Source organism: Thamnophis elegans, chromosome 3 (assembly GCF_009769535.1).
Source record: "Thamnophis elegans isolate rThaEle1 chromosome 3, rThaEle1.pri, whole genome shotgun sequence".
Lineage (NCBI taxonomy): Eukaryota > Metazoa > Chordata > Lepidosauria > Squamata > Colubridae > Thamnophis > Thamnophis elegans.
In genome coordinates, this window is record NC_045543.1 from 33,626,392 (window position 1) to 33,652,863 (window position 26,472).

General features: G+C 41.3%; 1 protein-coding gene across 2 annotated transcripts in view; it reads left to right on the forward strand.

The window, feature by feature from the left end:
* Positions 1-26,472, forward strand: part of MCM3AP (minichromosome maintenance complex component 3 associated protein) — an 80,631-nt gene that overhangs the window by 48,551 nt on the left and 5,608 nt on the right. Inside the window, exons 16-26 of one of the 2 annotated variants that reach the window (XM_032214629.1) lie at positions 149-262; positions 1,139-1,291; positions 5,567-5,764; positions 7,402-7,470; positions 8,147-8,281; positions 15,591-15,744; positions 16,526-16,784; positions 18,075-18,172; positions 19,598-19,988; positions 20,226-20,314; positions 21,687-21,805. In XM_032214629.1, coding sequence (XP_032070520.1) covers positions 149-262; positions 1,139-1,291; positions 5,567-5,764; positions 7,402-7,470; positions 8,147-8,281; positions 15,591-15,744; positions 16,526-16,784; positions 18,075-18,172; positions 19,598-19,988; positions 20,226-20,314; positions 21,687-21,728 — 1,702 coding nt within the window. In that variant the 3' untranslated portion in view covers positions 21,729-21,805. Of the gene's footprint in view, positions 1-148; positions 263-1,138; positions 1,292-5,566; positions 5,765-7,401; positions 7,471-8,146; positions 8,282-15,590; positions 15,745-16,525; positions 16,785-18,074; positions 18,173-19,597; positions 19,989-20,225; positions 20,484-21,686; positions 21,817-26,472 lie in introns of those variants that run through there. The other variant, XM_032214627.1, reaches the window with a different exon arrangement.

Genomic DNA, 26,472 nt, shown 5'->3' on the forward strand with positions numbered 1-26,472 from the left:
AAACTTAGTATTGTATCTTAGTAATGTTTCTATAAGTTATACTTAATACTTTATTTATAAGGCAGCTATTTTTTATTGAGAAACTTTGTTATTAAGGTGAAATTTTATTAACATATAATGATTGGAATTCATTCCATCATCATCTTAGACAAAAAAGGGAAAAAGAAGAGAGAATACAAATGTTAAGCAAATCACTGGGTGCAGAACTGATGGAAGAAGTAATAAAGCAAGAAATACAAGAAATTTCAGTTAAGGAGCTAAAGTACGTGAGTTGCAGAACCATGTTCTTTGCTGACTGTTATGCCTTTATCATTAGTTTTATTATACTTGTTCTTAGGATAAATAACACTTATTTTTGCTGTCTTTCTGCCATTTTATAATTTGTCATTCTTCTTACTGTGGATGTTTCTAATACTCTGGCTCCAGTAATGAAATGTATACCTGTTTTCAAGCAGCTAGTTGCACTTTTATTTCTTTTCTCAGAACTGTGTATTGTGTTCTATGCATCTTAGGCTATTTGTCTCTAAGTGAGCATCTAAGTAAATAAATTTCTTTTTTCTGTTTAGGACTTTCCCTGTTTTTAATAACATAATGATTTAGGCTTTTAAATAAAAGATAGCTATTACTATAACCACTTATAAGAAACTGAGAATTTTCTCAACCTTGATTTCAACAGTTTCCCCTTGCAAAGTTGTTCAGAAGCAGGGATGCATTGGGAACTGTGGAGGAGAAAGAGATCTTTTCTGAGTTGTTTTCTTCTCACACAGTCATTGTTTATAAACCGGAATATTTTTCATAATGCAGCAATAATAAATAATTTCTTTTTATTTTACAAATGATAATTTAGTTCAACTTATCTAAGTCCATTTCTTAATTCAGTTTGTTCAGGCTTGTTTCTTCAATTTTGCAGAACTAGAAACATGATACTTTATATGCAGTGATCAATAATTTCCATTTAAACTATACAGCAGTTCTTATCAACAGTGTTATTTAATTTATATGACATAACTTTTGCTTTTAAACAGTTATTGAATTGCTCTTGGAAATGAAATATTCTAATCATCTGTCATATGACAGAACACCAGAAGTGCTATAATCTATCTTGAAATATCTGTTAAATTAATTTATTATATCTTAGGTGTGCTGTGGAGATAGATCAAAAGGCACGCATCATCCGGTGTTCACAGGAAATCTGTGCTGAAATGATGGATGCATTTTTGGAGAATGAAATTTTCCAAAATTCTAAGGAGACCCTGCAAGAACTTCAGTGTTTTTGCAAATACTTACAAAGGTATGTCAAGTGTATTAAAGTTGGCTGTTAAGAAGTTTAATTTTTCTCTTACTTATATCACATTTCTTCCACTAGAAAGCTTAGGATAAGATGTGTAAAATCTTTTCATTATTCTTGCAATTTTATTTTACAAGACATAACTACATGACAAAACTTGTCTCTTAACTTTTAAATCATGGAAGTACTTCCCTTGCAAATTCTCCTGTGATCTCTTAATTGTCATTTATAGTTTACATATCGTAATGTGTTTGCCTGGTCTGCTCTGAATTTATAGTGGCAATGCTGGTAAAGTTAGCTACTCTTACTTTTGCCTAACAAGTCCATCCAAGATAAACTTTTAAATGGGATTTGGGACTAAATCCAAAGATGAAACTTTATATGCAGTCTGGTTGGAGAGAAAAAAGCTTGGCCATTCATTCATTCATTCATTCTCTCTCTATAGCTGTCCATCTCATGCAGGTGGCTCTTTAAGGTGACTAACCTAGGAAGGCAACAAGAAAGACACATAACGGGGGCTAGCTGCCAGCACAAATCGCTGCTTGAATGGAGAGCTCTGTGAAGAGCAACTGGTCTGGCATCTGGAGAGGTTTCTTGAAAGACTTTTGTAAACCGATGATTTCCTGTAGGGAAATCTGAAGAGAAGGTTGGTTTGGCAGGGCCATAGGGCGGCAGTTCATGGTCTGCGCTTGAAATTTCCTTCATAACCTCGGGCATGGAAGAGGGCGATCTGTAAAGGCCGTCCCAGTGTGCTGATAGCAATTTAAGCGAGGATTTATTAGAGCAGGAGTCACGAGCGGCTTATCAGATTCCTGATCTTGGTGGAAGATATTTTTACTCCAAAACAGCTCAAGAGACTAAGGGGCTCAAAGAAGGAGTGGGATGGTTTTTCCCCCTTTTCTATCCCCCCCCTTTGAATACGCTGAGTGAAGACTGGAGACTTTTTTCTTTTCTTCTCTGAACTGTCTGAGGAGCCGAATCTAAACAATTAGTTAACACAACAAAGGCCGGCTGTAAATAACTCAGATAACATGGATACCTTCAGGGGGAAATGAGTTAACTATTGAAGGCCTGAAAAAGAAAAAAGCTTACTTTGTATCTTGTTAGTCTGAATCTGGTTAACTTGTGGAAGAGTGACATCTACTGACGAAATCTGGAATCTCCCCTCCCCCTATGGTATACCTTAAGAGAAAACAGAACTTTTGGTGACTATGCCGGAGGGTACACTGGTAACTTGGAGAGATAGAAGATTCAGAATAGACACAGTGGAACAAACGGAAGATTTCTACAATAATCTGGTTGGGCAGGAGGATGAGGAAGACGAAGGAGAACTGTTGGAAACAAGGATGCAAGGACTTAGGGCACAGATAAGAAGAGAAAAGGAACTAGCGGAGACAAGAAAGGAGAAATAAGTTGTTTTAGAGAAAAAAGGGGAAAGAACCAAGAGAAGTGAGAGAGATAAGGGCAACAAGAAGCACACTTACATTTATATAACAATTATATAGAGAAAACGGAGACTATGCAAAGGAAGGAATACCACAATATCTGGAAAAGTCAGATCTGCCAAAGATTCCAGAGGAAATAAAAGATATGCTCAATGAAGAAAGATCAAAATGGATTCTTCCCCAGAAGACAACTTAAAAACAATGTGAGAATTATGCTGGACATTCTCGAATATTATGAAGTACATAATGAAAAACAGGTTGCACTATTTTTTCTCGATGCCCAAAAGACATTCAACAATGTGAACTGGGAATTCTTGCATCAACAATTGGAACACATGGAATTTGGGGATAAATTTATAAACACAATTAGAGCAATATATACAAATCAAAAAGCCAAAGTAATAATTAATGGTGAATTAACGCAAAGTATAACAATCCAGAAAGTTACAAGACAAGGTTGTCCCCTATCCCTGCTGCTGTTTATATTAACCTTAGAAGTTTTAGCTAGGAATGTATGTAAAGAGAAACAGATAAAGGGACTAAAAATTAAAAAGGAACAATTTAAGTTACAGGCTTTTGCAGACGATCTAGTGTTTGTGTTAGAAGATCCTATAACGTCTGGTATGAAACTTATCGAGGAATTGACAGAATATGGGAAAATAGCAGGTGTAATGATAAATATGACAAAGACTAAAATGCTGGTTAAAAATATCACATCCAAATTGAAAGAGGAGTTAATGAAGAAATTGGGTATCCAAATTGTTAAAAAAGTGAAATATCTAGGTATACACTTATCTGCGAAGTGTGTGTCCATCAAAGAAGATAACTATACTAATCTGATCAACAAAACTAAGAAAGACCTAGAAAGGTGGAAAAATCTACAATTGTCCCTGATGGGTAGGATCGCGGTTATAAAAATGAATACTGCCAAAATTTCTTTTCCTATTTCAGAATATTCCAATTAAATTAGAAAAAGGTTTTGTTAAGGATTTGAATCAATTGGTTTCAAAATTTATTTGGCAGGGAAGAAAACCAAGAATAAAACTCAAAGCCATGCAAGATACTAAGGAAAAGGGAGGATTTGGCGTACCATATTGGGAACTTTATTATATCGCGGCCACCCTAACATGGTTAAAAGAATGGATCATGTTGAGAAATAAAAGATTACTCAAATTGGAAGGTCATGACCTCCAAGCAGGATGGCATGTCTTCCTGTGGTATGAAAAAGGATCTGCACATAAATATTTCAATAGATACTATATCAGACAGCCCCTATTATTAATATGGAACAAAATTAAACACAACCACTATAGCGAAACACCCATTTGGCTATCTACGATGGAAGCATATATACACCCAAATTTAATTAATATGGAAAATATTGTTACATATAAAGAGTTATTGAACAGACAGGGGGAGATTAAAACTAGATTAGAATTGGCATCACAAGGGGTACAAGTAGAATGGTGGTCTTATTTACCGATACAATTAAGGTTTGCACAGGACAGGAAAAAGGAAGGTATTGCTAAAGATTACACAGTATTAGATAAACTTTTGATAGAGACAGAAAACGAGTTGATCAAAGTGCTGTATAGATTTTTATTGGAATATAAACTCGAGGAAGAACATGTCAAAGTAACTATGGTCGCCTAGGCGAAAAATTTTGGTTATAATGTGGAATTGGCTAAGTGGGAAAAACTTTGGATACTTAATCAGAAACTAACTTTGGCTACAGCGTATAAAGAAAATCTTTATAAGATGTTCTACGAATGGCATCTCCCCCCAGCACGGCTCTCCAAAATATTTAAAAATCTGGCCCCAAATTGTTGGCAGTGTAAAAAAACACCAGGCACTTTTTATCATATGTGGTGGACATGTAATGAGGCCAAAAGATATTGGAAAATGATTCAGTCATGGTTGGAACAAATGGTGGGAGACCATATTTTGTTTAAACCAGAAATTTTTCTCCTAGGAATAATACCGGACGGGTTTAAGAAAAATGTACTCTATCTAATTATACATGTACTAACTGCAGCACACATAACTTTTGCGCAGTATTGGAAAAAAGAAAATACACCATCAGAGCTAGATATAATAGGAAAAGTGTTGGTCTGTGCAGAATCAGATAGGCTCACTCTTGAACTTAAAAATAAAGGGGAATCAGAATATTTGAAGTCTGGAACAGATTTTATGATTGGTATAAGACAAGGTGACGAGACTGAAACAAACTGTATATATTGTGATTGGACAGAAGGATAGATAATTTAGATTTTTAGATTTTATTAGAATTTATAGGCCGCCCTTTTCCCTGAGGGGACTCAGGGCGGCTTACATAAAATAAGGAAGGGAGGGTACAAGACAATAAACGCAAAACAATACATAGAAGTAAAATAGTAAACAACATTCATTCATCATTCGGGTGGGGACAGATTATCCCCAGGCCTGACGGGCTAGCCAGGTCTTAAGGGCTGTGCGGAAGGTCTGAACGGTGGTGAGGGTACGAATCTCCACGGGGAGATCGTTCCAAAGGGTCGGAGCTACTACTGAAAAGGCTCTCCTCTGTGTGGTTGCCAGTCGACACTGACTGGCAGATGGAACTCGGAGGAGGCCTAATCTATGCGATCTAATTGGTCGCAAGGAGGTAATTGGCAGGAGGCGGTCTCTCTAATGCACTAAGTAGGCTAATAGTTAATGGTTGAGACTAATTGTGTATAAAGTGAATGTATGGTCACTTCAACTCTGCAGTACTGCATTGTTTTAAAAGTAAAAATAATAGTTCTACAAGTTGTGTATTTTAGCAGTCAATGAACCTTACTTGTACATTCTCTTGAAGATGGAAAGAAGCTGTTTTGGCCCGAAAAAAATTGAAAAGACAGATGAGAGCGTTTCCAGCAGCACCATGTTATGTAGACCCAAAAGATAAATTGAAAGCCCTTTCACCCTCTGCAGAGTGTCCAATTGCCAGGGAGCATCTAATTAAAAGAATTGTGAACTTGGGACATGCCGGGACTCTTGGTACCGCCTGCCTGCAGTAAGTACTGTCTCCACATACATGAAAGAACAGCATGTAGCAGTTACCTCTTTCCTCCCCATGTTATGATGGTATCAGGATGATGATATGTCCAACATGGTGTTATCATGAGCCATGGTGGTGCAGTGGTTAAGAGTGCAGTACTGCAGTCTACTTCTGCTGACTGCCGGCTGCCTGCAATTTGGCAGTTCAAATCTCACCAGGCTCAACATTGACTCAGCCTTCCATCCTTTTCTGAATTGAATAAAATGAGGACCCAGATTGTTGGGGGCAATAGACTCTGTAAACTGTTTAGAGAGTTATAAAGTACTGTAAAGTGGTATATAATAAGTGCTACTGCTATTACTATCATGCAAATGATACAATATCATTCCTACTCCCACTTCTCACGATGCTTTGTATGTTATCCTGAGGAATTGGCACAATTTTTCTCTCTGATCACTTCCCTTGTCTTTCTATATTGGAGGATATATGCTGCAGAGAATTAGGGCCAGTCATTTCTGATGCATCTACATCAAGCATTTTGCTTGCTGCTTGTGTAAAAGCTTTGAGATCCAAACCAACAATGTGTCATTTATAGGGCAGCCTGTGTGGGGTGACCTGCGGTTTGAAATGGGAGGAGCAGGATATTTCCTCTGCTATTCTTCCAATATCCTTTCCCTGAGAGCTCATTCTTCAGTTGCACTTTCTGTAACTTTTAAGGAGTTCTCAGAGTGATACCGTATTTTTTGGAGTATAAGACTCCAAATAAGGGGCTGAGGGGGAAATGAGCTACCCCTTAACTTAGAGACAAAAGCCAAGCAAAGAGTGGAAAATCAGCACAATAAGACAAGGAGCCCAGAGTGCCTCAGCCCAAAGTCCTGGGAGGTCCACAATATCTGAGATACCCATTGCTCTTACCTGGGACCCTGCTTAACAACCTGCATGGTCACTTGCAACCAAGAGTGCAAGAGATTGCAGTTATTGATTGAAGTAGTCACTTGGGCAATCACATGATGTCTCACTTAACAACTGGTTTGCTCTACGATCGAGGTTGCGGTCCCAATTGTGATAGTAAGTTGAGGATTACCTGTATATAATTGTGGTAAATCAATCATGAGAGAGGTGTCCTTGAAATGAATTGATTTGCTTTTACTATTACTTGTCCCCAATATGAGATTTTAATAATGTTTACATTTGTATTCAGTCCTACCATTTTTTTTTTAATGTCTTAAAAGGCCTGGGTATGGTCAGAGTTGGTACTCTGTTTCAGCATAAAATAAAAATAAAATACAGTACAGCTATGTTATTCTATCAAAGAAAATATTACAGGGGGACTTTTTAAACTGATAGATGTTCTTTGCATGGCAAATAATGTTTACTTCTAATTTATATCTACATCTGTAATGTTTTGACAATTAGCAGATATTTTTCTAAGATATACTGGATTTGTTCACAGCATAAATAACAGCATTATAACAATTTGTAGTTGCATCATATCAGGAAATAGGAAACTATTCTTGAGTTTAGTTGAATGTTAGATGCAGGTCCTTATAAATTTGACAAATCAAAGAACACCAGCTGTTGGCTAGGTATGAATGAGAAATGTTTGCTGATTGATATAGACAAGTGATTCATACATTGGTATTTATTTTCAGGTTTCAATGGATGCGGAACAAGACCATCCACCAAATGAAAGTACAGCATTTTTATCAGCAATTATTACAGTATGTTGGATTTTAATTACATTATTTTAGAACAAAGACTGAAAGCTTTGAGATTACCATCAATCATTCTAATATAACTAAAGTCATGAGAGATTTAAGAATAATATATTTTGAACCAAAAAGAAATAAGTTTTGTGACACTGGAACAGAGAAGAGATCCTTCTGTTACATATGTCACCAGAAGTGGAGCACTGGACAAGATGCAGGGGAAAAGTAAAAAAATGACTGCCCTGACCCCTAAACTCCTCAGTTTTCTCTCTGTACAATGAGTTTTAAAATGCATTTAGACAACTGCTAATTATATACATGTTTCATCTAGTACATGACCTGCAAAAGTCCTTTTTAACAAGATTTTATAAGAATGAATTTTTACATGCCCTAATGCTTTGGAGTATATTTTTAGCGGGAAAAATCAAGTTATAAACTAGTATGTTTTAACCATTGTTTAATAAACCATTATTAAGATGATTCTTGTAGCAACTATTAAATTAATTACAAAGGCTTGTTCTGGAAACAAATTTTCAAGAGATTTATTTTTATTGTTCTTATTTATTAAAGTAAATAATTTTAAATGGCCTTGTTTTAAAGTAATCTATTTTTCTTGAAACACTCTTTAAGGAAATACAATCTACATTGAATATGATTACATATTTTAATACTGTGTTGTGTGTCTCAGAGATACAGCATGGAGTCCACTAGATCTACCATCATTAATTGCTGAAAATATTCCTATGCAACAAGAAAAGATCTTTTGGAAAGCACTGCTGGTGTTGCCAAGTTATGATGACTATCCTGCTGAAGATCGTAGCAGGTACTGCTTGAATTGAGACAGTGCAAGAGAGTCAGAGTTAGTGTGTTGCTTGTGCAGTTTTCAGGTTGAATAGGATATTGTTGATCCTATTCCCACTCATATCTTGTTAGTAATAATATGCTGCTGTCTAAAGAAGCGTTTCAGCTCCTAAGTACATTGTTCATAATTTCAGTCTTCTAGAACAATGTTTGTTCTGCTTTTAAAACCTCTTTTGCTATTTCTTTCAACTGCTTACTAATTTCTCACTTATTTGGCCCATTTGCCACATTTTCAATTCCTCAGAGTTCTCTATCACCAGAGGAGAGCTTTTTTATTTGCTGCAGGAAGCAAGCACATGTGCTTTTTTGCCTTGCCTTGCCCATTGTTTTCCTATCAGGAGAAAAATCTTTAATATTTGGAGGCTAATTCTCATTATTGCCTCCTGTCTTCCAAACTCATGGTTAAAGAACAGGAAGAAGTATTATACTGGCTGGCCTCCATAGGAATGGCTTGCCCAGCAGTAAATCTTCAATTTTTCATGTCCTCACTTCACCTTTGAATCTAAGGGGTGATTTTCCTGTGTGTGATGTGGGAGGGGCTATGCGTGGGTATCAACACAGCCTGATTGGTCCAGAGACTAAGGGAATTTCTTAGCCACACCTCCTCCTTCCCTTTGGCTCCCAGTTTTCCTTCAGTCTTTGGAGAGCACCACGAGGCAGTGGCCATCTTGAGAGTGGTGCCGCTTGCCAGAGTGGCTCCCCTGCATTGCGGCCCCAAATCAAGGCCAGGAGAACCGTTTTTTGATGCCGAGAGCAGGGGAAGCTTTCGGAGCCTCTGATGGTTTGCAGCGGTGGCAGTAGCGACGCCGAACCGTGAGTACGATGGCAGCCACCAGAGCTGAGACTGGGCCAGGATCACCAGAAAAGGATGCAGGTGCAAAGGAGAGTGACCCCAGGCCCTGGACCAGGGCAGTGACCTCCAAACTGGCTACCCAATGCCCTTCTAGGGCAACCACTCGAGGGATTTCCGGCAGACAGCAGGAACAGCATGCCAGGGGCCCCAGCCCATTGCACAGACCGAGATCACCAATCAGGGGCTTCAGCCCTTCTCCCTCTTCTACTGGGTCTCGTGCTAGGGCTTTCAGGCACCATAAGCAGGAGGTCTCACCTTCCCCCCTCCATCTCCTAGGGAAGTCCCTCTTGGGGGCACTTCTCGGGATTATCTCTGATGATGAGGAGATTCTTCCTCCTGACCCTTCCCGGGCCTGTTTGCTCCTTCGCATTTCAAAACACTCCTGCACAAGGCTAGGGCCACCACTAAATTGGGGTGGGACACCCCTGGGGCTCCTAAGCCACGGGACCCAGATCAGGCCATCAGGCCATCTTATGGCTGCGCCAGTTGCGGGATTGTATTCCAGTGACTGATGAATGCCTTCTTCTGGATATTACCAAAATCATGTCCGCAATCCAGTTCTCTGCTGATGCTATGCTTGACTCGGTCAAGTATGCATCTTGAGCCCTGTCCACTTCTGTCAGTGCCTGGCGCCTCCTCTGGCTACGGAACTGGCAGGTGGACAATAAGAACAAATTGATTTTGGCGGCGGTGCCTTACTTGGGCTCCTCCTTCTTCGGGGAGGCCTTAGATCTGATCCCAATAGAGAATAAGGATAAGAAGAAGGTGCTTCCCTCCACTGCTAAACGGGTGGAGTCTCGTTTGGCGCCGTATATTACCGACAGCCCTCATAGGGCGCCTGAGCCAGACTATCAGAACCAGCGGTACTTCATGCTCAGGTCAGACAGGCAGAACCCTTGCCCTTATTACCCGGACAGGATCCGGTTTCAGAGTCATAGGTGGCCGCCTGGCTCTTTTTGCGGATCAGTGGGCCGAGATCACTCCGGATGCCTGAGTCCTATCCATGGTGAGGGACAGTCTAAGGGTAGAATTTCTCTCCTCTCCCCTGAACTTCTTCAGGACCTTTCCCCCATCAAGGTAGTCGGATTGGTGTCATTGGATGGATATCGCTATTCGCCATCTCCTGGAGATCCAGGTGATAGAGCTGGTTCTGCTGGCGGAGCAGGGGTTGGGGTTTTACTCCAATCTTTTTATTGTTCCGAAGAATTGGGGGGGTGGGGGAGTGGAGGGCGATCCTCAACCTCAAGAGACTGAACGCTTAACTGGTTTACAGGCGCTTCAAAATGGCCTCCCTGAAGTCAATTTTGCAGGGGATCAGGAAGGGGGATCACTTAGCGTCAGTGGACCTCACAGAGACTTATTTGCAAATATAGATTTTTCCCCATCACCGCAAGTATTTCAGGTTCTCCCAGTGAGAAAGCCACTTTCAATACAGGGCTCTCGTGTTCAGGCTGCTTCAGCCCCACGGACCTTCACAAAGGACCTGGCGGCATTGGCGGCTCACCTGTGGTCTATTCCGGTGAGACTCCAATGCTACCTCGACGATGTCCTAGTTCAGGCCCACTCCCCCTCGCAGGCACGGCGCGATCTACAGCTCACTAGCCGGACATTGCAAGCATTGGGATTTTCCGTGAACTTCGCAAAAAGTAATCTGTTTCCATCGACAAGAATTCTTCATCTTGGAGCGATCATAGACTCTGTGACAGGATGGGTCGTCCTCTCTCCGGAGCATTGATTGAGCCTCTGGACCCTGGTTCAGCAGGTGCGCGCAAGAAGGTCCGTTCCCATCTTGGACCTGTCCCGGCTCCTGAGCATGATGGTTTCTTCTATTGGCATCATACCATGGGCGCGTCTGCATGCCAGGCCTCTTCAGTGGGCGCTCATCCCGTACCAATGGTGGGCGTGCTGTCAAGGATGCGCAGGTCGTAGGCTCCCGAGCACAGGTAATTGGCAGACATGCCATTGTTCCAGACCGCAGATCTGTTCCAGATGTCCATCTCATCCCCGTAGAGTATTCCTCAGGAGGAGATCTTTTGTGCCAGGAGGTCCTAGTCCATGCGGAGCCTCAGTGGCTCCACCTAACAGCCTGGCACTTGAGCGGAGCCTCCTTAGGAGCGCCAACCTCTCGTCGATGGTCATTGTGACCATTGAGGCATCGAGGCGTCCGTTGACCACTAGATCTACGATTCTACGTGGGCGGCGTTCATGAGGTGGTGTGCCTCCATGAATGTTTCAGCGGCTTCTGCATCCCCCCCCCTCAGGTCCTGGACTTTCTGCAAAAAGGGTTGGACAAGGGGTTGTCTCATAGCACCCTCCGTCGCCAGGTGGCAGCACTGTCCATGGTGATCGCCAGGGAGGGCCTTGTTCCTCTTTCTCAATTCCCGACTGTCAAGCTGTTCCTTCAGGGGGCGGCAAATCTTCACCCGTCCACAATACAAAGGTTCCCCTCCTGGGATCTGCCTTTGGTTCTTCGGGCTCTGACAGGGTTGCTCTTTGAGCCCTTGAGGATGGTCCACCCTCGGCTCCTGATCCTAAAGGTTGTGTTCCTGGTGGCAATAACATCAGTCAGACACATTTCAGAGCTGGGGCTGTTGTCATCCAGGGGCGACCTCTGTGTGTTCCATCAGGACCGGGTGGTCCTAGGTTGCTCCCGGCCTTCATCCCTAAGTTGAACACCTCTTTCCACAGGGAGCAGGAGCTGGTTCTCCCAAATTTCTGTCTTGCCCCCTCTCACGATAGGGAACATCTGTGGCACAGGTTGGATGTTTGAAGAGCCCTTAGGATATACCTCCAATGCATGGCCTCGACTCGCAGGTCTGAAGCTTTGTTTGTGTCGTTCCTACCCGCCACCATGGGAGCTAGGGTTACTCCTTCCACCATCGGGAAGTGGATTCGGCAAGCCATTGTCACAGCCTACGAGGTCTCGGGTCAAGCCCCTCCCCCAGGGATTATGGCCCATTCCACGTGGAGCGCGGCGACCACGGCAGCATGGTCAACCAGGGCTCCATTCGAGGACATTTGCAAGGGAGCCATATGTTCCACCCCGTCGCCCTTTATTCACCATTATTGACTGGATGCCTTGGCATCCGCTGAGGCTTCCTTTGGTCACAGGGTTCTCCAACATGTGATAGCCACCCCAGCTTCTACGTCCTAGACTCCCTCCCTAGGGATGATAACTTGGGTACGTCCCATGTGTAGCTCCTCCCACATCACACACAGGAAGTAGGAATGTTGGTCCGTACTTGAACGTTAGTTTTGTGTGTGGATGTGGGAGGGGCTACATCTCTCCCTAGCAAGATGTAGTGATTAGGTGAAGGGCTGGGGATGGCCTGGTTGTCTTGTTATGCCTTTCAAGTGGACTGCTTGCTGCAGCCTTATGGAAAACTGGGAACCAAAGGAAAGGAGGAGGTGTGGCTAAGAAATTCCCTCAGTGTCTAGACCAATTAGGCTGTGTTGATACCCATGCGTAGCCCCTCCTACATCCACACGGAAAACTAATGTTCAGGTAACGACCAACATTCCTATAATATTTAAAAAGTAAAATATTTAATTTATATTTGCATTCAATGAAAATTAAGTTCAATTAATGATAATATTATTTTCCTCCCATATATTATTATCCTAATGCTGTCACACTGAACATTACCTTTGGGCGGGATTCTGAGGCCTGCACTCCCGATAATCTTGATTAAACTCTTCAGGTTATATGCTCCTAAATTAGAGAGGCAGGAGCAGATAATTTTTGGAGCAAGAGTCTGGAAAGTATTTTCTGCATATTTTTAGATTAAATCTAGATAAATTTTCTAAGACAAAATCATTATGCCCTGGAAAAGTGGATAGCCTTTTGCATGTTTATAGTTTGCAGGCTAGCTTTTGAACACAGTTCGTGATTTATAAATGCAGAACAGGGAAGAGAGGATTATAACTTAGAGGCAGTATCAATGTCACTAGCCAATGCAGATGGCTATCTTTGGATAGTCTGTAGGCTAAGAGTGCTATCAATTTTATATAAATAAACTTCAATAGCTTCATTAAAGGTAGCTTAGTATTGCTGTAGGTGAAGATATCCCAGTGAGCTTATCTTTGATTCTGGTGGAGATAGCATCCATGCATGGGTTAACTCTGTCAGTATCCAATAGGACTGAGTTTACAAAGTGTAACGTCATAGCTTCTGAGGAAGCTCCTCCCAGCTTTTTAGACTCAGTTCTCTTGGACTGGCTGTGCTCTCAACTCTCCTCCTCCAATTTTGGACTAAAAAAAATCAAATTCTAGAATTCGGTTTAAATTTCTCAAAAAATTCCTCAGCCTTCAGTTGGATTCAGGAAGGCAGGGGAGGAGAGCTTCGTAGCTTTGTGTCCTTGCCCTTGGGCAGGGAGGGTGCCAATGGTCGGGAGTGGCCTTACAAGGCTTAGCAGGTGGCAATTTCTACCAAGAGACAGCCCACGAGGAGAACTTGGAGGCCTCTGTCTTTTGCCACTCGCTGTTTTCTCTCTGACCACTACAGCTCCACGGTAACCTCAAAGGCTCCGCCTAGAGAGCACTGCGGCAAACAGATCTATGCTGCTGGCCTTCGCCACTGCCACTTCTTTTAATGCCGCCGCTGACGCCACCGCGACCGGCCAAGGCACTGCCGCAACAGCTCCTTGTTCCCTACGCAGTTAGAGGCCTCAATGATCCTGTTTGGCCCCACGAGGCTCGGATTGTCTCAGATTGCCCCTGTTACCCACAGGTTCCTGACTTGGGAACTTGTCAAACTCCTGGACTTTCTTACTGAAGTTCCATTCGAGCCACTGAGGTCTGTCTCCTTACAACATCTAACCCTGAAGGTGGCTTTTCTAGTTGTTGTCACCTCGGCGAGATGGATTTTGGAATTGGCCCTGTCCATCAGGGACGATCTGTGCGTCTTCCACTCAGATAAGGTCGTCCTCCGCCTCGACCTGACATTCGTACAAAAAGTGAATTCGGTCTTCCATAGAACACAAGAGTTGATTTTACCAAATTTTTGCCCCAATCCAACTCACAGGCTCGAGTGCAAGTGGCACACCCTAGAGGTATGCCAAGCTCTTCAGATTTACATCAGAACAACTGCAGACTTCCATCAGTCCGAGGTGTTATTTGTTAAGATCCTCCATCGCCAAGGCATACTCAGCACATGCCCTGACTCCGCCTTTGAATGTCACAGCACACTCAACAGTCAGTGCAGCCACTTCAGCGGTGTGGACCACCCAGGCCTTGGTGGAGGAGATCTGCAGGGCAGTCACGTGGACCACTCCATCTCCATTTGTCTGTCACTACAAGCTCGATAAATATGCATCAGCAGAGGCTGAATTTGGTCAATGGGTATTGCAGCAGGTTCTTTCCATGCATGGACCCTAGGTCACTGCACGATCCCTCCCTTTGGACAAGCCAGGCTTTGGTATGTCCCATGCATGGATGCTATCTCTACCAACTTTGGAGAATGGGTGTTGGTGCTTACCTGATACACCCTTTCTCAGGATGGTGGAGATAGCATCCATCCCCACCCTTTTTTTCTTCGTGCAGACCTAAAACCAATGTGTAGTCAAGAGGAGAGATGGGCATCATAAATCAGTCAAATACAGTACAGCAGTCTACTATTCAACTTCGTCAAAAGCTGGGAGGAGCTTCCTCAGGAGCTATGATGTTACACTTCGTAGACTCAGTACTATTGGATACTGACAGAGTTAACCCATGCATAGATGCTATCTCCACCGTCCTGAGAAAGGGTGTATCAGGTAAGCACCAACACCCATTCTCAATCTATGCTGTACTTTTTTTCTTCTCTATAATACAGCACAATGCTTCCTTTCTTGCCTTCTCAGCACAAAATTCTTAGACTGGAAAAGTAAAGGCTATGGTATATTTATACCATATATACAATCAATAAAGTCAAGTAATACTAATTGGTTGGCTAACTTAGGATTCATTGAATCCCATTAAACCTAGTAAGGATTTTTTTTTCTCAGAGTAAGCATGAATGGGACTAGACTCTGTTTTTTTAACCAAATAATCAAATTGAGAAAATACAAAAAATACACAAGAATACAAAAATACAGCAGAGAAAATACACATTGCAACTGCAAATCATGTGGAATAGAACTATAAATAGTCCAGGTAAGGTTGAGCCTCTTCAGTGATTGTTGGGGTGTTTGAAATTAACGAATTAATGTTGTTCACATTGCACGCTACTATTGCATGTTCTATAGATTTATTTCCATAAGCTGATTTTAATCAGTGCTTCAAAGTCTAATATTAATTAAATATATCTTCATCATTATACCATTTGATAAATTAATGGTTTTTGTATGATAACAAATATTTAACATTTTAATTGGACATAGTACTAGGAATCAAATCTGTGATACAGTTCTGAAAGTACTTATTTCTTTTCTGATTATAGAATTCTAATGGAATGGTTGAAAGCTAAATTTCAAATCAACAGAAATGAAGAGGAATCTGCATCTCAGGCAAATAGCAGAATTCAGACACTTGCACTGCATACATCTCTCCAGTCACAAGAAGATCAAGAAACCTGTCTTAATGTGTGCATAAAGGTCTGCTCAAGTAATAATTTTCTGATGCCACTATCTTGACAGATAGTCTAAAGCACATTCTGTTTTGGGCAAAGACAGTGCCGTTCTGTAGTAATTCAAAGATTGTGGGAAGGCAGGACATAGGTAAAGAAATGAAATCCATAATCAGAGAAGAGGGTCTTGAACAGACCCTGTGGATTGATTGCTACTTTTACTTCAGCTATGCCAGAGCGAAAGAGGTTCAGAAACAGAAGCATGAAAACTTTAGTCTGGGTTAGTAATTAAGGGCTAAGAAGACTCAGGTTTAAGTCCACCTACAGCCATAGAAACTCAGAATTTTGATTCATTTCAAGACTGATGGGTTTAAATCAATGTCTCCCAACCATGGCCATTTCCAAGACTTCACCTGCCAGAATTCTTATTAATGGCCATGCTGGCAGTGGAATTCTGGAAGTTGAACATATGCCGAGAAATGACTAAGGCTGGGAAACATTGGTTTAAAATCTTACTAAGAAATATGAGATTAGAAGACAGTAAGCTTGCACCAGGCAACTAGTGACCCTCTTTGAGGGAGACAGGTGGTTTGGAAATATAAAGTAAAAATAAACTGTCATCTAAATGTTTTAAAAAATTATATTTGAAAGTATTAAAAAATCTGAATCCTTGGACTTGTAATGTTTTGAGAACTCTTTTATTCACAAAATGTTACTGCAGACTTTGAAGAATGCTTCTGAATTTTAAAGTGGGCACTTCTTTGCTCTTTCTATAAATGGAAATAAATTGTTTTCCATGTCCTGTTTAGGTGGCATATGGAACACTTGTCACTTCTGAACTTGACGATCCAGAAACTTTGAAAGAACTACTTGGAACTAGTGGACTCCTTCTCCTTCTATCGCCTCAAGTAAGAAGTGATGATCCTGCAGAGGAAGATGTATATTGGCTTTCAGCCTTACTTCAGCTGAAACGGCTGTTTCAAGTAATACCTTTCCAACCAAAACTACCTCTTGTGGTTCTTGTCCCCAGTCTTGGAAATGAGACTGTGAAAAAGGAAGTAGAGGAAGGTATGTAAAGAACTTTGAACCAATATAAGTCATTTATGGTAATATTCAAGGTAGAAACAAATTTAATTAGCTTATAAATAATGTAGAGTTTAGAACTCCAAATAGAAAATCTGGGCTTTTGTCAAGGAAAGCTAGATCTGAGTCTTCTCAGAATAAGGTTTTTAGATGGATGATAATATTGGTTGGTATTTTCCCTTAAAAAAGGAGTTGGCTAGTACTGAGCCTCTGTAAGTACCTGCTGAGGCTCTCATTTTTCACCCTTTACCTAGTAGAGCGCTTGTGTTAAGTGCTAAAGTTTGCAAGGGACTAGGAAAGGGAAAGGAAGTTCTGTGGTTTTCATTCAGGTGAAGCTAGGATTAGGGTTAGGGAGTGGAGGAAAGGTTTGTACATGAGTGCAGATCATGTAGTGAGAAGCTGCGTATGAGACCATATGAAAAGTTTTCTATGTGCATCTATATGTGAGGGAGAGCAAATTACATAAACATGTACACAAACATGCTAATTAATCTGTCCCCTAGCATTTGATATAATTAAACCTTTAAAGATTACTGACCTCTAGCTGACCTCTAGCTTAGACCATTCGTATAGTTGTCCCTGTTTCTTCCTGTGCATGTCTGGGGAGGATAAGAAGTTGTGGATCAGCCCTAGATGCTACATACACCTAAAGTATTTTTATTAAGATTGCTATGGCCACAGATTCTTGCAAATCTAAATGTGCTTCCCTTCCTCCCTCTTTTACAGGTACTCCTTGACTTACAACAGTTTGTTTGAAGTTACAACAGCAATGAAGAAAGTGGTTTATGATTGGTTTTCACACTTACAACCAATGCAGCATTCCCATGGTTATATGATCAAAATTTGGGTTCTTGGCAACTGGCATGTATTTATGATAGTTGCAGAATCCCAGGATCATGTGATCGCAATTTGTGATTTTCCTAGCTGACGTCTGACAAGCAAAGGCAACAGGGAAAAACCAAATTCACTTAATGACCGCATGATTCACTTAACAACTGCAGTGATTCACTCAATAACCATGGCAAGGAAGGTCATAAAATAGAGTGCTACTCACTTAACAACTGCATTGCTGTGGTCATAAGTCAAGGAGTACCTGTATATATCATACGAATTAGGGAAGTGCCTGTTTGAGATGTTTTCATAACCGTCTCTCCTCATCTGAGTTTAAAGAGTGTTTACTGGTTGCCTTGGCAGTAAAACTCCTCTCCTTTCATCAAGATCATCCTCTTTATTCTCTGCATTATATGAATAAAGTGCAACTTCTTGTTTTCAAAGGTTTGATGCTGCCTGACTTGATTTCAGCTAAACTTATATCAAACTACAGTGTTGTTGAAATCCCAGCTTCTGTCAATGATTTGCAGGGTTCCCGCACGGTAAGAACTTTTTATGGATGAAGTTTGTAAATCATGGCCAGAACAAACATGTCTTTTCCCAGGAACCCATTGCAGCAACAAAGGGCAGCTGTATGATTCCTGGAAAGATCACAGTTGTTTTAAGAAATTATTGACAGATGCACCATAGGCACTCATACATGAAACTGAACGTTGTAATCCCTAATTCTATCAGCTGTTATAATAGAACATTATTCTTTTTTTTAAACAATTTTTATTTATTTTGGAACAAAGACAAACAAACATTAAAAAAAAAACATCTTCCATTACAAATTGTATAAAGTGTGTCAGTTGGTTACAGTATTTCCATGCATCTCTTCCATTGTCATCACCTGCTTTTCATATCAAATCGCATATTTTAAATTCACCTATATTCATGTATATTCCGATTATTATATCTCAACCTTAATTTGACTAATTGTTTTTACATCCTTTTATATATAATATTCAAAATCTAGAATAGGATTATATGATAACATTCTATTAAATCATCCTAAAATCATCCAATCGCAATACATCTTTATAACATATTCTAAATAAAGCTTTTAAACCTCCTCTCATATTCTCCATGTGTTGTTTATATAAAATTTCATATTATCAAGCTAATATATATATATATGTATTATCATTATCAATCATTATTTAATTATAGCTATTGTCACTTCATTTTATACATATGACTAGTGAACTAAATTTAGCTTAGTATTTATTATACATTTTCATTGCATCAATCTGTATCTTTCCAGTAATAGTGTAGTCTTTTATCCCTTGCCATTTGTAGCATTAATATTCTAGTTACATCCTTTTATATATAATGTTCAAAATCTAAAATAGGATTATATGATAACATTCTATTAAATCTATTAAATCTATTAAAGAGCCGAGGTGGCGCAGTGGTTAAATGCAGCACTGCAGGCTACTTCAGCTGACTGCAGTTCTGCAGTTCGGCTGTTCAAATCTCACCGGCTCAGGGTTGACTCCTTCCGAGGTGGGTAAAATGTGGACCCGGATTGTTGTTGGGGGCAATATGCTGACTCTGTAAACCACTTAGAGAGGGCTGAAAGCCCTATGAAGCGCTATATAAGTCTAACTGTTATTGCTATTGCTATTGCTAAATCATCCTAAAATCATCCAATCGCAATACATCTTTACAACATATTCTAGATAAAGCTTTTAAACCTCCTCTCATAATCGCCATGTGTTGTTTATATAAAATTTCATATTATCAAACTAATATATCTATATGTATTGTTATCATTATTAATCACGGTAGTATAAAAGAAGAGCTGGACTATAATGTTTCAATCTAAGCAGGAGTCTTAATCTGGGAAGGATTTGACACAGGATTTGCACTTTATCTTTTCTCTTGGCAGATTGTGAATTTATTGTCTCTGCTTTTATCCACAGCTCTCTAAGGCAATACAGTGGTTGGTCACTCAGTGTCCACAGTCTATCAGACTTTGCTGCCAGACCATCATGCAGTACCTTGAAGATGGCCTTCACTGTCATTTCACCCAGACTTTCTACCAAGATAAGCGGGAGAGACATATGGCTGGGTTACCCTCTCAAGACCCTAGCATCATAATAGAGCTGTACAACAGTGTGATACAGTTTCTGGCTGAAGTTGCCACTTCAGAAGATCTCAGGGATTTGTCCTGGCCTGTAACCGAATTTGCAGAGGCTGGAGGCAACAAGTGGCTTCCCCACCTCCAGTGGAACAAAGCCAGCCATCTTGCATGGCTAAAGAAGGCTCTGCTGTCCTTTCAGATTCCACAAATGGATGTTCCTCCTTTCGGCGGTAAGAACCTTCTATCTAAGGGCAGATCACAATTTTAATGTGCATAGAGATTTAAAATTGAATAAGCAGGCATGGGTTAATATGTGTCTCGAAGGAATTGCAATGATTCGGTTAGGCCATTCCCAGATTTCTTGTAGACATTTTATCTGAGTAAAGTTGGGATATAAAATAAAAACTGTGATTTCCCCATAATTTGGCATAGTAAAATAAATGTTTTTCTATTCCCCCTTCTCCCAGCTCCCTGGCTTCCTGTTTGTGCCATGATTTTCCAGTATGTGTCCCAAACAGCTAGCTCTCATCAGACCCAGGAAATACTCCAATCTCAGGTAGAGAATTTGTTGAGCAACATTTACTTGAAGTGGAAGGATCAGAAGCATGCCAGTGCAGAAAAAGATGGCCCTTCTGTTTGGGAAATTCCTTGGGATCAAATCTTGGCATTGTGCATTAATCATAAATTGAGAGACTGGAACCCTCCTCGCCTTTCAGTAGCATCGGGTAATAAAAATTATTTGAGCAATAATTTTTCAGTTTTGTTACAGATTTCTTTTTAAATTATATTTGATATATTAGTTTTGGAACCCTATACTTTAGAAAAAGTGTTGTTTTTTCATTAAACATTATTTGGGGAGACATGATCAAGATATATAAAATTATGCATGGCATGGAGAAAGTGGATTTTTCCTCTCAAATGTTTCTTCCACTGAAACCAGGGTTTCAAAGGCTACTACTTTTGAACTTTCAGTGTTACCACCAGTTTCAAGGTAACATTTTTGGTAGTAATTTTTAGTAGCTCTGATTTGGAAAATGCTTGTCCAACCCTTTTCAGCTGAATATTCATAAAAATTCATGGGCTTGAAACACAATCTTATTTAAATTTAATATTAAACTTTATTATTATTTACTAGTCCCACCCCAACTTAAAAATCATCTCAATAGCAACTCTAGAAGCCTCACAGAGCGATATTGTTTTTATGCTCTAAAAGTCTCATTATTCTTGATAAAGAAAATGTTTTATGTTTTCAGTCTTTTGGTTTAACCTGTTTTAGAAGATATTTTTTTAAAAAATATTAGTTAGAATTGCATCGAGAAAAACAAGTATTTATGCCATTAAGAGAAAAAGTCAAATCAATTTCTTTGTAGCATGTTAATAAAAATTTCTGAAATAATAACTTCAGTAAAAATACCAAGCTTATTCAATTCCATTTTAAATTAATTTTTCTACTTTATTTTGTGCAAGAAAAAAATCTTACAAAATGAAAAACATGAAAAAAATCTGCTGCATTCTTTCTATAAAAAATTGTTAAGTGTACTCAGATTTCTTTATAAATTTCATTGTAAATAAGAGGTTAAAGTTTGTATTGCTGTTATATTATCATATTAAATACTTTTGTCAATTTCTGTATTCTAAACTTACTTTGAAATTTGATCGATAGGCTAGAAAAGTTAAAAAAATAAGCTCTCCGGTTCATATTCTATATTTGCATAGACTAAAATAAAAGGATAGATAGATTGATTTATTGCTTGTCTCCCTGCTTAGTTAAGCTAGCATTCTATATAAATGGATACAATTATTATTTTAAGAATAAAGTCATTGGGAGTTGGGCAGTATAAATAAATAAGCATAAATAAATTGTGATGAACTTGGAAAAATCTGCTTGATGTTAATTTCCTGATGGTTGTATTTTTTTGCATGTTTAGAAGCAGTTAATAAAGATGGGCAGATACACGTATATTTTTTAAAGGAGCAATTGCAAAAATTTGTTTGCCCTTTCTCTTGGGAGGAAGCCAGATTAAAAACTCAGAAGGAGATCCAACAAAATCAAGAAAGGTAGGATTGTCTTTTTGTGTAAGTGTTGTATTTATGAACAACAGCTTTCTGTTTCATTGCTTTTTATCCTAAAAATTAAGTGTAGCTGGCCTTGGACATAAACCATTTTTTATTATTACTATTGCCCTGAGTCCCTTTCCTTTTCTTCTTGATTCAATATCCTTATTCAGAAGTAAATAAGTATTAACAGAAGAAAATGTAATATGATTTTACTTTGTGGCAAAATTTGTAAATATCAATGAAGGGGATTGAAATGACGATTATTAAGCTACAATAATCGACCAGCGACCCTCTTTAAGGTGAGAAATCTCCGGGGAAGAAGGAGACTGAGGTCCACCTGAAGGGGCACACTGAGGAATTTGCAGATTTTCTCAAAGATAAAATTGCTCGACTTTGTTCTCCTGTGCGCTGCTTGGAGAGTCCAATCATGGGTTAAATTCAGTCTATTTGCCCTAGGACTGAGTAGAATTTTCTTTAACCACGCCTCCTTTGCCTCATTGAGGTCAGTTTAAAAACTCAGTCCACCCATTTGGACTAAAATTGGTGAGCTCCTCAGTTCTGAGCAAATAGACTGGGACTCTTCAATTGCAGTTAGAATATTTTTTTGTTTTTGTCTAGTAGTTTCTTGGATTTAGTTTAGTCGATTTAGGTTCCTTTCTTTCCATTCATTGTAGCTGAAAGGTTTGTAGGTTCTCCTGGCTGCTGCTGCTGGTCGCAAGCAGCAGCAGGGCGTGGAGGTGCTCGTCCGGTGGCTGTTGGTGAGCACGGGGGTTTCAGGGGTCTCCCTGACTCTCCCCAGCTGTCTGTAGACTTTGCCTGGCTCCAGAGCTTTCATTTGGAGCTCCGGTCGTGTTTGACACCTTTCCCTTCATTCCGACGAGTGCGGTGGCGATTTTGAAGGCGCAATTTTGCACACTTTCTTGTAACAGCTGTCGGAGGCTGCAACTGTCAGTGGAGGCCTGCCATCGCAGCAAAATGGCATGGAGGACATTTTAAAACCATTTTCACGCCGTTTTCACAGAGAAAGCCTTGGAAGCCTCTGAAGAGCCACGTTTAGTCCTCTCAGCTGCAGATCGCAGCGGGGGAGTGGCTGATCTTGTCCAGGGCGTCGGCAAGGTCTCCTCCCACCCTCGAATGTTAGCTGAGTGACATTGAAGTGGTTGGCCACCTGGTCATACTCCAGCTCCTGAAGCAGATCTGCGAGCGCTGTGGAGCCGGCTGGTTCGCGCCTGGTGCCTTCCTACTGCTGCTGATCAACCTTGATCCTCAGCCACTGTCAGCTTGCGAAGAGCTTTCAGGCAGGAACAGAATGGCAGAAGGAGGTTTGATGACACAGGAGGACCTGGTTGGGCCTTCTTCGAAATGCAGTAGGCCGGATCCTCTGCCACGAAGGGAGAAGGGAAGGAAGGGCACTGAAGGGAAAGCTTCCCAGGGTTCCTCAGAGAGTAAAAGCTCTCATAAGGAGGTGTCTAGGAAACACAGATCACCAGCGAAAGCCTCTGACAAGACCCAGGGACAGGCTAAATCCCTGAGCCTAGGGTCTCATTGCCTTGTCCTTCACCTGCTAGGTCTGGGGGAGGGATTTCACCTCCACCTGTAGGGGAACAATCGCCCTCTCCATTAGGTGAGGGGTCTCAGGAAGGGTCCTCTGCTGCTTCTCTGGGATACCCTGACTCATCCAGTTCCTCCATAAGGGAAGAAATAGAGCCCATCCAGTGCTTCATCCCTGAGGAGGAGGAATCAAGGCCTAATAGAGAGAGGGCTCTCCAGGGCCCATCCAAAACTAGACCCATGGAGGACCAGGGGCCGGCTCTGTCAGCCGAAATGAGAGAGGTCATTGCCCAAGCCATTTCCCAGCACATTGCTGAGGGGATCCGTCAAAAGGAATCTCAATCCAGCCAGGCATCCAGGGCTTGTCCTCCACCTGCTCAAGCGACCACTTCCCACCCAGCATCTCCTGGTACCTCGGTAGTGACAGAGGAGTTCGTCTGGGAGGAGGAGACCATGGATGATTATGAGATGTCGGAGGACAAAGATCTCCCCCCAGATAAGCCCGCCTTCACTGGCTTGTTCAAGCCTTCTGTGTTTACATTTATTTTACACAAGGCTAAGGCCTCCACTGAATTGGGTCCACCCTCGGAGGAGAAAGTGGTTCCCTCCACTTCTCAGGATCACAAGGCAGGTCTCTTTAAGGAGAATGCCCCGACTCAGGATCTTATCCCAGTCCCTGATTTGTTCATGGACATGGTCCAGCGTCAATGGGCGCATCCAGGTGCGCTGGCTAACCCCAGTGGCAGAGATAAGAATTTATACTCCTTGGAGCCCAAGATGGATGATATTCTGAAGTTGTCTGAGGTTAATGCCCCGGTGGTTTCTTTGATCTCCAATTCGGCCCTGCTGGCGAATCTCCTAGATGGTCTCAAGCCGGGGGACAAGAAGGCGGAGAAAGCCTGTCATAAAACACACCAGGCAGCTGCCTGGGCCCTCAGGGCATCCACATCAGCATCTTTTTTCACGAGGGCATTCTTATTTTGGCTATACCAGTTGAGATCAAAAACCCTTTCCAAAGGTTCCAAGTGGCGCCATGATCTAAATAAGATCATTGCTGCAGTGGAATATTCCGCTGATGCGTCGCTAAATGCAGCAAAGTTCACCTCCCGTGCTCTGGCCTCGAATGTCACCTCATGCCGCCTGCTATGACTCCAAATGAAAGCCAAATGGAAGCTGGCTTCAGCTCCATTCAAGGGGAGGGTCAACTCTTCGGGGATTCCCTGGACAAACTGTTAATTGAGACCAAGGACAAAAGAAAGGTCCTCCCGTCCACGCTCAAAAAGAATGAGCGTAAGGGGTCCAATGCCTTCAGAAGGCAGCCATTTCATGTGCAAGATGCCACACAACCTTCTACTTCCTATTCGTACCAAAGACCATACTCCCAGTCAGATGACAGGTCCCAAGATAGATCCTCATTTGGGTCCAGATGTAGGCAGCAGCAGCAGCACCCCTTTCGGAAGCCCTTTCATGGCGGTTCCAACAACCGCCAATTCCAACGCAACAAGTGACCCTCCCATAGGCAGTGGGTTACTGCTGAATGCTGACCGATGGACCACGTAGGTCCTCAATGCCATCAGGAGGGGCCTGGTCCTGGAATTCCTATCCTTTCCCCCACGGACATTCAGACAATGTCCGCTCCCCAAGAACCCTCTCAAGCGGTCACTCATGCAGGCAGAAATTCTGCAAATAAGGGCCATAGAACCCGTACCGAAGGAGCAGGAAAAGAAGGGATTTTATTCCATTCCTGATCCCTAAGAGTTCAGGGAGGCTTCCTTGAAGGCTCCGGAACATGAAAAACTGGCCCCAAAGGCAAACCAGAAGTTTGGGAACGGACTTACGGTTTGCTTGTAGGGCCGTTTTTTGCCCTCTGGAGTCTTCAGGAGGCTTCCCTAAAGGCTCCAGAAGGCAAAAAACGGCCCTATGAGCAAACCAGAAGTCTGTTCCTAAACTTCTGTAGGGCTGGTTTTTCGTGCTCTGGCTTCAGAGAAACTCCTGAAGCCTCCGGAGGGCCTCCGGGTGGGAGGGAGGCTGTTTTCGCCCTCCCCGGGCTCCTAGAAAGCCTCCGGAGCTTGGGGAGGGTGAAAAAAACGTGCCAAAAGCGGGTGGGGAGGAGTGCTAGTCTCACGTGCATGCACAAGGGGGGAAGCATGCATAGCATTATTGGTGTGGCACACCATTGCATGACCCCCCTGCGCTCCCTCCCACTTTTAGCCCGCAAGCCAAAAAAAGGTTCGCCATCACTGCTGTAATCTATTGCAGCCTCCTGTTTGCTGCAAGGAGGTAAATTGCTGGGAGGCAGGGGCCAAAGGGTTGGGGCCAGTGGGTGGGTGGGCTACATTCAGTGTATAAGACGCACCCAAATTTTCACCCTCTTTTAGGGAGAAAATGGTGCGTCTTACACTCCGAAAAATACGTGGTGTCCCTCCAAATCAATAGTGTTTTGTTCCTCAAGCCACTCCATTATTTCACCCAAGTATTGAAGCCTGATAATACAATTCCCAATCTCGTAGCCCAAACCACCTCTATTTTTAGAATCTTGCAACATTTTCAAACTTAGCCTTGCTTTTTTCCCTTGCCAAATATATTTTAATATTGTTTTATTTAATTCTTCAAAATATTTTTTCCAGTTTTATTGGTATTGTTTGAAATAAATATAGTAATCTTGGCAAGATATTCATTTTTGTAGTGGCTACTCTTTCCATCAATGATAGTTGTAGATTTTTCCACTTCTCTAAATCTGGTTTAATTTATTTTGCCAATTTATAATAATTATCTTCTTTAATCGTTACACAACTTGTAAATTGCCAATTGACGTTATCAAATGCTTTCTGTGCATATAAAAAGATCAACTCCATTTGTTTTCCAGGGTGTGCTTCATAATATTCCAATGTATTTAAATTCATTCTCATATTGTTTTTAATCTGTAGGTAAGAAGCCATTTTGGTCTGAATGTAAAAATTCATTTAGAAACCTTTTTAGTCTCTCTGCCATTATTGAAGCGTATATTTTATAGTCAGCATTCAGTAAAGATATGTGCCTGTAGTTTTTTATCTGCATTAAATCTGAGTCTTCTTTCGGAATTAAAGTAATATTTGCTTCCATTAA